Source organism: Ambystoma mexicanum, chromosome 10, assembly GCF_040938575.1.
Source record: "Ambystoma mexicanum isolate Mex_15411 chromosome 10, UKY_AmexF1_1, whole genome shotgun sequence".
Taxonomy (NCBI): Eukaryota; Metazoa; Chordata; class Amphibia; order Caudata; family Ambystomatidae; genus Ambystoma; species Ambystoma mexicanum.
In genome coordinates, this window is record NC_090932.1 from 72,717,385 (window position 1) to 72,730,101 (window position 12,717).

The 12,717-nt window shown below is 45.2% G+C and overlaps 1 protein-coding gene across 1 annotated transcript in view; it reads left to right on the plus strand.

Moving 5' to 3' along the window:
- LOC138491168 (solute carrier family 12 member 9-like) overlaps positions 1-12,717 on the plus strand; it is a 1,232,896-nt gene that overhangs the window by 683,414 nt on the left and 536,765 nt on the right. The window contains exon 7 of the mRNA XM_069617543.1: positions 8,444-8,601. Coding sequence (XP_069473644.1) covers positions 8,444-8,601 — 158 coding nt within the window. The remainder of the gene's footprint in view (positions 1-8,443; positions 8,602-12,717) is intronic.

Sequence of the window (12,717 nt, forward strand, 5' to 3'; positions counted from 1 at the left end):
TTGTAGTCACTGTTTTTTAAGGTTTGGAGTAAAATTATTTTTAGGAGTAATAAAAGAATGTTCATTCCCAATGGGGTGTTTTGTAAAAATATATTTAACTTTGAAACAGAAAGCTTTTCGTAAGTCTTACTTCTTTGCACCTTTATTTTATTTTATTTTATTTTATTTATTTGTTACACGCCCAGACCCTCAGGTTTCACGGCGAGGTTATAAGACAGCTTAGAAAATAGTCATGTTCAAACATTACATTGGTTACATTACATGATATAGGTTACAATATATTAACAACACTAAACAGTGGCCTAAGTATTTACAACAGTATCCGGTGGAAGGTGTCCTATCCTTGGGTGCTAATATTGGTTGAATAACCAGGTTTTAAGCTGTTTTTTAAAGATCGTGAAGGAGGATGCTTTTTTGATGATGATAGGTAGGGAGTTCCAGTGTTTGGGGGCTAAGGTGGTGAAGCTGCTGCCCCCTGCTCTTGTGGTTTTGAATCAGGGGGGGTCCAGGAGGAGTTTGTCGTTGGATCTCAGTAGTCTTATGTTAGTTTTAGGGTGCAGAGTGTTATTGAGATAGATAGGTACTTTTTTTGTAATGCATTTGTAGGTGATGCATAGTGTTTTGAAAATGATGCGGGCTTTGATGGGGAGCCAGTGTACATCTTTCCTGGTCTTGGAGATGTGATCTGATTTTTTTATGCCTAGCGCTGCCCTCAGGACTTTGTTTTGCAAAAGTTGCATTTTAGCTAGGTTAGTGTTGGAGGTGCCCAGTAGTAAAACATTACAGTAGTCCAATTTCGATAGTACCAGTGCTCTGGCCAGGGTGAGGCAGTTTGCTGGGGTCAGAAATTGTCGGCTGAGTGCAATTAATTTAGAAGTGTAGGCCGTGGAAGAGGAAAGTGCATTGATCTGTTTAGTCATGGTTAGGCTGGCATCGAAGTACACGCCCAGTGTTTTTACTTGTTTAGACACTGGAATATTGGTGTCGTCGATGTTGATGGTTGAATATTCTGGCTGCAGGGTAGCTAATTTGGCTGGAGCTCCTACGATGAGGACTTCCGTCTTCTCATCGTTGAGACATAGGCTGTTTAATGCCATCCAGTTTTGTATGATGGCGTAAATTTTGTTGATTGTTAAGGTGTCCTGGTCATAGTTGCCTGTAAGGGGAATAAGGATCTGGGTGTCATCCGCAAAGTTTGTGTATGTGACACCCATGTTGTCAAGTGCTGAGAACAGGAGCTTGGTATATGCGTTATACAGCGTAGGAGAAAGGCAAGAGCCTTGGGGCACTCCTATGGGGACTGGGATGGGGTTGGCTGCTTCTTTGCCTATGGACACTCTGGAGGTGCGGTCGGTTAAGAATGATTTCACCCAGGCAGTGGCTGCCCCAGAGAAGTTAAATTCACGGGCAAGTGAGTTGCAGAGTTTGTCGTGGTCCACCAAATCGAACGCGGCTGAGAGGTCCAAAAGCAGGAGAATGCAAAGTTTCCCTGAGTCTCTAATGGCATCCATCTGGATTTTAAGGTCCAAGAGAGCTGTTTCAGTGCTGTGGTTAGGCCAGAAGCCTGATTGTCTGGTGCCGAGGAGCTGGTTAGATTCTAGATGGGTTTGAATTTGGTTATAGGCTAGTTTGTCGATGATTTTGAGTAAGAATGGGACCGTGGTTATGGGGCGATAATTAGTTGGAATGGTGGGGTCTAGATTTGGTTTTTTAAGAAGTGGTGTGACCCAGGCTTCTTTAATGCAAGTCGGAACTGTATTGGACTTGAATGAGGCATTGACAAATTTCGTAATGAGGGGGGTCAGTGTAGGTGCGCAGGCTTTGACTAGTTTGGCTGGGACAGTATCTCCTTTACAGTTGGATGCTTTTAGTTTGGAGATAGTGTCGAGCACGAGATTGTGGGTGACTGGTGTGAATTGGAAGGGGGGGTTGGAGTTGTCGCTGGAAGGGATACAGTGACTAGGGAGGCAGGGGTTTTTTGTAGCTAGGAGTGATTTTTTGGAGTTGATTTTGTTTTGTAACATAGAGATTTTGGAGGCAAGAGCATCTTGTATGGTGGTACACCATTCTTTGCTTGTGTTTATGGGTGTGTCGGTAGGAAGTGGATTTTCAAGTTCTCTAAGAATAGTGAAAAGCTCTTTGGAGTCGGATGCTGCATTGTTGATGCGAGCATTGTAGGCGTTGGCTTTGTGTGAAATGATAGCTGATTTGTAGAGGGTATTAGCGTCTTTGAATGCTTTAGCTGAGTCTGGGGAGGGATGTTTATTATGGGCATGCTCGAGAGAGCGTTTTTTCCTTCTAAGGACGATTAATTCCTCGTTGAACCAGAAGTTGGATTTTTTGTTGAGGCGCCTTAGTTTGGAGGTTACAGGTGCTATGGTGTTAATCGCTGTGGAGAGGCATTTGTGGTAGTGCTCAGCGATAATTGTGGGGTCATTGCTGGGGATTGAGTGGGTGTCTAGCAGTTTGTTCAAGGTGGGGTCGAGGTTCTCAGCTGTGAGCTTTTTAGAGTTTCTGCTTTCGATGAAGTCCATAGCTACGTTCTTGGGTGTGCAGGGATCGTCGTTGGTGATAGTAAATTCTATGCAGTAATGGTCTGTCCAATTCAGTCCGGTGATCGGGCCTAAGGTGATGTTGGTGTTGAGGGTGAGGATCCAATCGAGGGTTCTGCCCTTGGTGTGGGTGGGGACATTGATGTGTTGGTGGAGGTTCATGTCGTTTAGTGCCAGGATGAGGGCGGTTGCTTTGGGGTCTTGGTTATCATTGAAACCTAAATTCAAATCACCAATGATGATACATTTCGTTTTGGGTTTGATGAGGGGCGTCAGTATTAGAGGGATGTCTGTTTCTGGGTGTCTGTTTGTGCTAGGGGTTCTATAGATGACCACTATGTTGATTGTGGTGTTTTCATTCAATGAGAGTTTGGCGAGTAGTAATTCGTACCCTGATATTATTTCAATGGAGCTTGATCTAAGTTTGATAGTGTTTTTAGCAATGATGGCTACACCGCCTCCTGGAGTGGTGGTTCTATCAGATCTGAGAATGGTGTAGTCTGGCGGAATAGCCAGTGCTAGCAGAGGGCCTGATGCTTGATGTAACCAGGTTTCTGTGATTACTAGCATGTCAAGGTCAAGTTTGATAATGAGGTCGTGAATATCAATGGCGTGGGCTCCGAGGGAGCGGGCATTGATGAGTGCATTTTTGAAACTAATGGGAGGGTTGGGTTCCTTAGTGGGAGTATTTATAGTTGGTGGGCCACTTAGTGGAGTAGTTCTGGTTGCTTTAGGCTGGGGGTGTTTGTCGTTAGTTTTGTGTACCGTGGGTTTAGGTGATCTGGGAGGCTGGGTCTTGGTAGTGGGGTTGTGGTGTGGGAGCCTTGTGCGAGCTCTTAAACGGGATGTTCTGTCATATCCTAGGATAGGGTGTGTTTTGCGATTGCTTAAGGGGTTGGGGTGTACATGTGGACCTTCAGTGATGGTTGATGCGGGGTGGTGTTCCTTGTTGGATTCATGGGTGTCCTTGAGACTGGATATGAGAATGGAGGAGGATGGGAAGGGAGGTGTGGTAGAGAGGAAGGGGGTAGGACAGGGGATGGGATGGTGTCTTGGGCAAGCTAGTTTGGTGAGCCCAATGCTGAGGGCGAGGAAGTGAGATCCAGTGCACGGGGTGTCCGCTCGGACAAGGCAGAAAGGGAACATGATGCACAATATCCAACTTAGCATGGCTAGGGATATAGGGGGGTGGGGTGAGGTGAGGCTTGGCTCGCCTTATTTACGCCAATTGGGCTAGATATAGTGGTCAACAGTGAAATACTGGTTAGGCTAACAGCAAAAAAAGTCCTAGGAGGGCTTGTGAGTGGTCAGGTGCGACCATAGGGCACAACACTATGTCACAGTAGTCACTGAACGACCGTAAGGCACAACACAGGATCACAGTGGTCACTAATCGACCATAGGGCACAACACAAAATCACAGAGGTCACTAAACGACCAAGAAGGCACAACACAGGATCACAGTGGTCACTAAACGACCATAAGGCACAACACAGGATCACAGTGGTCACTAATCGACCATAAGGCACAACACAGGATCACAGTGGTCACTAAACGACCATAAGGCACAACACAGGATCACAGTGGTCACTAATCGACCATAAGGCACAACACAGGATCACAGTGGTCACTAAACGACCATAAGGCACAACATAAAATCACGGTGGTCTCTACGCGGCCATGCAATTGGCAAGCGACCAGGAGGGTCTCAGATGGGTCATAAGGTGTATTTAGTACTCATGGGTACAGTGGGCAGACATCAGTCAGAGTTATATGAACACAGCTCGCAGCTGCGCAGGAGGTAATACAGAGTGGCACTGTGCCATTAGGTGGAGCGTGGATACTGGGTCTTGATGTCAATGTTTTTCGTTTCCCTACTAGAGGTGCGAATTAAGGGACCGAGGCTTACCGTAATGGGGGCCCGTCGTGGTGGAGGACGAGGCTCACTCCGAGCAGCCTTTGGTAAACAGGGGTGAAGGGATGGGCGCTTCCTCGCCTTCCAGTCGCCAAACAGGCACAAACAGGGCCTTTATACGGCCTTCATGCAGCCGCCGGCGCATCCGCCAGCCGGCGGATACTGCAAGCAAAATAAACAAAATATGAGGCAGATTCAATTCAATTCAGATTGCAATTCATGCATCACCCACACATTGATGTTCTCGTGCAAATAACATCAAATCCACCCTGAGAAAGGCTGTGCCTCATATTTGTGCTATATCTAAAGGCAGGATTCGAAGTTGCTGTGAGCTATTTAGCTCCTCAATAGGGCATCAAGGAGCCTGGTTAACGTAATGCCAACAGCTACCAGGAGCTACTTGTGGCTCCCTTTGCCAACTGTTGCCGCACAGATCTACCTATCTGAATAGTAACTGTGTCTGGGAATTTGCATAAAAGGTGCATTAGTAAACGCCTAGAAGACATGTAAGCACGAGCAGTCATATTTACTGTACACAAGGTTATGTAGTTGCATCTAACTTGGGAGTCAGAGAGCTCCTGGGTCAGATGAGTAACTCCCGGTCAGAGGAAACTCCTGACACCCAGGAGCTACTTCCAGCCCTTGCTCATGGAATTCCAATTTTAACCCCTGCAATGTCCAACCTGAGGGACTCCCTCATCTAAGATGTTAAATGTGGTGATCTGGTGATCCAGAACTCACCGCAGTCTCGCGTTAGAATCCCCTTTCAGCCTCTGCTTCAGAGTCCATCACAACCTTGCCTGTGGAAAGCCTTACAGATAAGCAGCATATTAGCAACTTCTACTCCCTGAAACAGGCAAATACCTAACGGAACAGGAAGTAAAACTGCTCTCAACAAACCTTAGGCAAAAGCAGACACCTAGGCAACTGCCTTCTACACCTACACACGCAGTATCACCAATATCTTTGAATCAGCTGTCCAGCAGAGTAGGGCCACCAGAAGGACCGCTGATATTATTACTGCCTGTGCCAAAGAGTGCATTAAGGTAAATATGCAGCTTTAATATCCAGTGCACTTTAAGCAAGAGTTTACGCAGGAGTTGGCACATTCTGAAGCGTGGATCGGAATATTTCAAGTGGGATGTGATTTCTGCATTGAAATGAAGTTTGTGAATTGTAAGCAATGGGATGTTCTATGGTATGGAAGCATCCTATGTCGATATCGGGACAGCCCTTTAACTTGAAAGAATGAATGTAGATTATTCACACATCGCATCGTGTGTAGATTGCAATATTTGCACATTAAGCATGCGTTTGCACAGTATTTATCAAAGATTTGAATATCTCAAGTGGGGTATGATATGTACCTTATAACAATGCATGTATAATTGCTTAACCCCTGGATCCTATATGTGGAGTACCAATGTATGCCAATATTAGGACCTCTCCCTATGCATTCTATAAGGTGATAGCAAACACAGGGTGGAGTTTTGATAGCATGAAATATGTGCATGGATAATTTGCAAATTGTGTAATGCATTTCATGTATACAACCTGCACACATTGCTATCCCTGCATATTTGCACATATGATGTGCCCATGTGGCTTCCATTGCACATTTCGTAAAAGCAAAAGGAAATATTGAGGCTGAGTACCCTAAAAGGAAATACAACAAACACGGGTTTATAAAGATTCACAGATCTTTATTTTATTACTGTACAGTTACAAAGAAACAAAGTCAGATCTGATACAGACAGCTATCTGGCCCTCAGTACATCACAGTGAATACCAGCCCTTTCGGTTTGAGAAGTGAGAGGTACTGGGCGTCTAAACAGTTGTGCATTCATACATTTTTGATAATAATGTCCAGCCCCTATGCAAGTTAATAATCCATGGTCTAGAGTTTGTGCCGAGTTCACTTATAGCCTGTCCGACAATATGCACATGGATCATCCTCGGCTTACATGTAAACAGGTCACAGTGGCAACAGTGTATTCTTAGGTTTAACAATAAGCCTTAGTACATGTCCTTTACAATGCAATTCAGCCAGTGTCCGCGTTCTGTATTTGTTCAACAATGTGGTCTATGTATATCCGTGGATCACACTTATTGGTGCAGACAATCCTCTGTCTACAAGTCAGGCATAGGACAAGGTCTCTTTACTCAACCCAAACATTCGGCCAACGAACAGGTTATACATTAACTTCAGTACAAGGTTCAGGATGGCTCAGTTACAAGCGGGAAACACTGTCCACCATTTTAGAATGCAGAACTACATTGTAATAGAAATCAAAATGGTGGATGGACCTAAAATGGCGGCGAAGTCAATATAAGATCAGAACTTTGCAACGCGGTTTTCTTCGCAGAGCGACTGGGCTTAGGCCAATATATACAATAAAGGGGGCACAATATGATACCCATTTAACAATTTGGACATTTCAGTGATGATGTTTTATGTAATGAGGAATGGATAGTTGTGCTGTCACAGTGTGCAACGTTGACGTCGGTGGTCCTCGGATCCCATAATGCATGTTAAGCATGAACTGGCCCACTTAACTAATGCATCATATTAGTATGTTAAAGCAATGTCCCTCTGTGAAAAATGATATGGGCAGTTTTCTGATTATGCAATGCATTTAAGCGTGCCTCATCACATTTCATTAGCTGTGTATATTTGCACATTTCAGTGAGTATGGTGTAATGCAAAAAGGGGGAAAGAGCAATTTTGCTTTTAAAATATCTAACTTGCACAAAGATAATGTTTGGATTTTATAATGCCTTTTTAGCATGAATATTCATATGTTAGCTCTGTAAGCACATTTAGAGTCAGATAACATACATCTGTTGAAAAGTGAAATGTTTACAGTGTGCCACATCACTTACAATGAAGGTTTCTCCAAACTAAGATTTCTAGAAATGTAAATGGAACTCTGCAGTGAAAAAGGGATCCAGGTGGCCTAGTGTGGTCACTGGAAACAAACGACAGACACGTATGTGGTTGTGTATTAAGGTTTTGCTTTGCTGAGGATTTCTTTTACGGTGATGAAGGAAAGTGAGGGTGAAACACATTGTTGTCTTATGGCATTACCAAAAGCCATGCATTAAAGTGTTCGTGCTAGGGGGATGTGGTTAGAGTGTTTCCTTTAAGTGTGTTTTTATTTTTATTTTTAATTCCGATAAGCGATATATGTGATAGTGCATGACAGCACCAACCTTCACCAAAAGTGATGTAATTGTAATTGGTTACTTATAAGCGCTTAATACCCAGAGGTTTCTAAGCGCGGACCCAGGGATCGAACTCTTGTTGCTCTGCATCGTCTTTGCGGTTGGCTCTGAGCTATCCTCCCGAGACATGGTTATCTGCTTGTTTGTGGAGCACTACTGATGACAGACATGAGAATGTTTCTGCATCTTTTTATGTATGGGAGGCGTGAGTGGGTGCAGAGGGCAGGCTCCGAGGTGTCCGTCATTTGGCACCGACCATCTGCATGACCACAAAAATGTGCACGTGATGGCGGATCTGCATGGTACCACACGCTGCTCCAATAGGTGTATATTAAAACCCTTTGAAAGGCCATTTGTGATCGTCTATAACAGGGTTGTCGAACTCCAGGTGTCGGGGGCCAGAATCCTGACAGGTTTTCAGGAAATCCTTCATTAATATTAATGAGATACATTTTCATACAATGGATTTAAATGTACGCACATTTATTTGCATGAATACTAATGAGGGATATCCTGAAAACCCACCGGGATTCCCTCCCTGGACGCCTGGAGTTGGACAGCCCTTGCTTATAACCAAGGTGGTGGGGCCAGGTAGAGTGTTACTCCATTGGTCCGAGGCCCCTGACTGGGTGCTATATGTGTTCCTGTGGAAGCTGGTTTGACAGGAGTCCTATGTGGCCTCTTTGCACTGTAGCGTATACCCATCCCAACCATTGCCGTACCTGATCTCTACTTCCATCTCTTTCCCCAGAACCCTTCTCCTGAACGACTACAGCTTCATGCGTGAGTTCAACATCTGGCACCCCTTTGTCACCATCGGCATCTACTCGTCCATGATCTCGGCCTCCATGAGCAACATGATCGGGGCCTCTCGCATCCTCTACGCCTTGGCCAAGGATGACCTGTTCGGTGAGTTGCATGTGCTGGGACTCGGGCTGGATGACTGCTTCCGTACAATGATACCATGCCAACTAGACCTCATTCTGGAGCTTCCGGCCCCATTGCCCGATGGTGCGAATGCATAATGTGAGGTGCCACCTGGATTGAGAGGTAGAGCCCTGCAGTAGATGCTGCGAAAGACCAATGCCATAGCGTCCTGTCACGTGCCATGTGTTGGGTTCCATTTGAACAAAGTCTTGGCACATAAGGTCCACTCAACATTGTCATTTTTCCAAAGTCGTTTTTGAATGGTACTTCTCCTTTATGAAATGTTTACTTCTCCAAGTACCCTTTTGCCACACTTCCTACCTGCTTCTGTTCCCTAATGATTTTTTTCAACATTTAACCCCTTTCCTTTCAGTCAAAATGTTTTACGTCAAACTAATGGTTAAGATGTTTATCAGACAGTGCTACCGGCGGGTTGCAGCTGACCTCGTAAAACCGTTTCTGCCGTCTGATATCCTGGTGCCATCGGGATATTACAAGTCCTGCCGGGCCGGGATGTCAGGCATCAGGAACTGTAAGTCCTCATTCCCATGGGACTCCATGGGATTGGGTACACGGAAGCACCGGCACCGTTGCTAACGGTGCCAGTGCTTCTGTGGAAATCATGTCTGTAGGGGCCGGTTCTCCCGGCAGGTCAGACCTTCTGGGAGCACAGGGCCCTGCAGGCATACTCTTAGTCTGGCGGTCCGGAAAGGGGGCTGGTATGTTGCTACCGGCACCCGCATGTTAATTCATGCCTTGAAGGGCATTAATAGCAGAATAGCAGAACATGTTAGACTCCCCCATACAGGTGTCTGTCAGCATGGTGATGCTGCTGGTGCTTTGTGCATGGTTGGGATGTGGTGTGTGCTTGGGTTTGTCAGTTGCAGGTGCGTGATGCGTATCCACTACATTGCATCGTGATCCCATGTGAGGCGGAGTGGCGGTGTGGGTCGCACTGTCCATGAGGTGTAAGTAGGAAGTCAGTAGCAGCTCCCAGCAGGGCTTCTCAAGATACTGTGGAGGATGGACTTGGAACTTGGGAACATTTCTCCCTGATGTTAGGGAGTCCCCACAGTTGCTCCCAGATATAGACTGCTTGGACCCTCACATGGAGGGCCCATAAGCATATATTAAAAATACTTCAAAACTTTCTCCTAATACAAGAGATGTTGGGGCATGCAGAAAAAACAATCAACAGATTAGGAATGTACGGAACAGAGAAAGAATGTATTTTTTTTATTTAGCGCTTTACATAGGACATATTTACATACATTACCATTATTACCTATTCGAAATTGGTACTCATTTATCGACCTCGGGAGGATGAGAGGCTGAGTTGTCCATGCCGAGATTTGAACCTGCGCCCTGCAAACCAAACACAGATCACAGCAACCAGCGTTTAACCCACTGAACTAAAATGCGGGGTGAAAATAGTACCAAATAGAAAAAATAAATGCAACTTACCTGCCCAATAGGAATTGAACAGCCTGGCTAATGTCTGTGGCATAAGACACATTGTGGCATAGGACACATAGAATAACAGCCCTGGTAATGTCGTTGGCATAGGCCACATTCAACTGGTAATGTCTGTGGCGTAGGACACATTCAATAACAGCCCGTGGTATAGGCCACATTCAATAACAGACAAAATAAACAGGGCCACTCTACACATGAGTGACCATATCTCCGTGCACACTTTTGAGCATAACGCTATGCAGATTTCGATTTAGCCTTTCAATTATGAATTCAATCTCAAAAGTAATTTTTTCGATTATTTAATGTTCTGAGACAAAGTATAAACGTGTTTCAAAAAAGAAAAGAATTGAATTTCTGTGTTTCTCATAATGCATTCAACATTAACAGTTTTCTATGTACATGGTACATTTTCAATAACCTAAATAAACATTTCTTTTTTTGCATCTAATATAATAATGAATTCAGTCACATAGTCCAAATGTAAGGCGTATTCTTTCACTTAAGTTGCCTTTAAGCTGTTGTTTAGTGCACAGCGCGTTTCGGGCAATTCTTGCCCTTCATCAGGTGCGGGCAATACTCAAATTCTGGTAACTCTGTTTCTGAAATTTAAATAGAAATGAATCCAATCAGTTTCATTTTTTACTCGAAATTATTCGATGTTATATGACTGTTCCTCAGGCTATAAATTAAAGATAACTCTGACCTTCAGTTTCACTGGTGTAGAAGATCAAATGTTCTTCCAAATTCTTTCCACACTTTCAATTAGCCGGTTCTCTCATGGAGATGTGTTTATCTCGAGCGTGCAACGCGGGATCTTTTTTTTGTATCTGTTTGGAAAACAATGAACGGATTGTTTTCACTCTCTGTGTTTTTTTCTTACATTTTGGTGCGGGTTTTGCACCAGGATCAGTCGCTTTGTAATAGCGCTGAGTCCCAGTGTCAAAACCCTAATTCTTTCGGTTTACTGGTAAGTCATTTTATGAGCGCATGCGATGCCTGTGCTCACCTCTGATGTTGGATTCCCGTGGTGTTCCTTTCTCGTCAAGGTGGTGGTAACGCCGTGTTCGTTTCTCGTCAACGTGGCAGTGCCGCCGTGTGAAGGCTGACCACTACTCCCCGTTCAATCGTCTGGTCTCTCTTCTCTCCCTCTCTGTGATTTTCCGTGTGCGCAAAGCAGTTCGCTGTAATGAGGCGTCGCCAGTTCATTCGGTTGTTATGGTAACTGAGTCACTTTTGGATTAGAAGAGGTGACTTACTGTTAGTTGTGCTCGCCTGAGGAAGCTCGCGAGTCGAGCGGAACGTGTGGCGTCTTTCCACCCGTTGGGGTGAGTGGTGCCTTGTGCTGGTCTGACCAGGTATTGCCATGTATGCTTTTTATAACATTTTGCACAACTTCTGATTAATTAAAGCAATTTTTTTTCAGCTTAGTAAATGGTCGTGAGTGCTTGGACAAGTTTGGTATTAAGTTTGAGGTGCTGTTTATCTGCCTACCTGTATCTTTTTGCTGACATCCTTCTGCATATATATATATATAGCTTTGTGTCCTAGTGTCAACCTGGGGGGCATCAACGTGATGCTCCCTGTGCATTTGAGACACAGCGCATTGAGGCAACAAGGCAACAACTCAGAGCTTCATGGAGCTAGTGTTTGGCGGTATCGCATCTACTGGAGCCAGTCCCACGAGCCAAAGAATGAGGCAAAATGGTCAGAGTGGGGCTGGAAATCAGCCAGCAGGGAGGCTGTCGAACCTTAAGACCTATTGACACGAGAAGGAGATTCGTAGGGAGCCACGGACATCATTGCACTCCAACCCTCGGGAAAGGTCCGCCAGGGTGTAGGTAAACCAATGGCGTGACAGTTCCCCAAAGGCAGGACTACTACTTGACCTACCCCCTTCCTGGGATTGTATGAATGAACCTGGAGGCTTGGAGAACTGGAGTGAACTATCACTCCCTGTTAGAAATAATGAAGTCCTGAACTAAAATAAACTGCACATTAGCCATTATAACCTAAGTACCTAAACGTCTCTAACAGACCAACCTGAGAAATAATGGGCAGTGTCCTGTGTGAGAAACCTGAGGGTATTCCCACTGCTAACCCCCTTGGATCCTCTGTGCAGGTGGCCAGGGAAAGGCCATTGCTCTTGGATTCTGACACTGGGGCAGAGAAGCGAGGGAGGATCACCTGGGTGGAGAGAACCAGGACTGTAGAGACAGTGGGCCTCATTACAACTCAGGCGTTAAGGGTTAACGCCGTTGTTAACCCTTAACGCCTGATTCCGATTTTAACGGCTGCTTTTAGCAGCCGTTAAAATCCATGGCGCTAAACCGCCTTGGTGCTAATTACGCCACCGTAATTTACGGTGGTGTAATTAACGCCTTCCCCACTCCCATTATGCCCTATGGGGCAAAAATGGGAATGGGGAAGGGTAAAATGGGAAATGGGAATTTACCGCCCCACTCACCTTGGAATGGGGTGGTAAATCCGCCATCCACCATGGTGTAAACATAGTTTACACCATGGTGGTAAAGTTGGCGTACTTACCGCCTGGGTCGTAATGACCCCCAGTGAGCTTCTGGGGGAAAGTGAGAAAAGGTAGACTACCTCTGAGGAGGTGCAGCT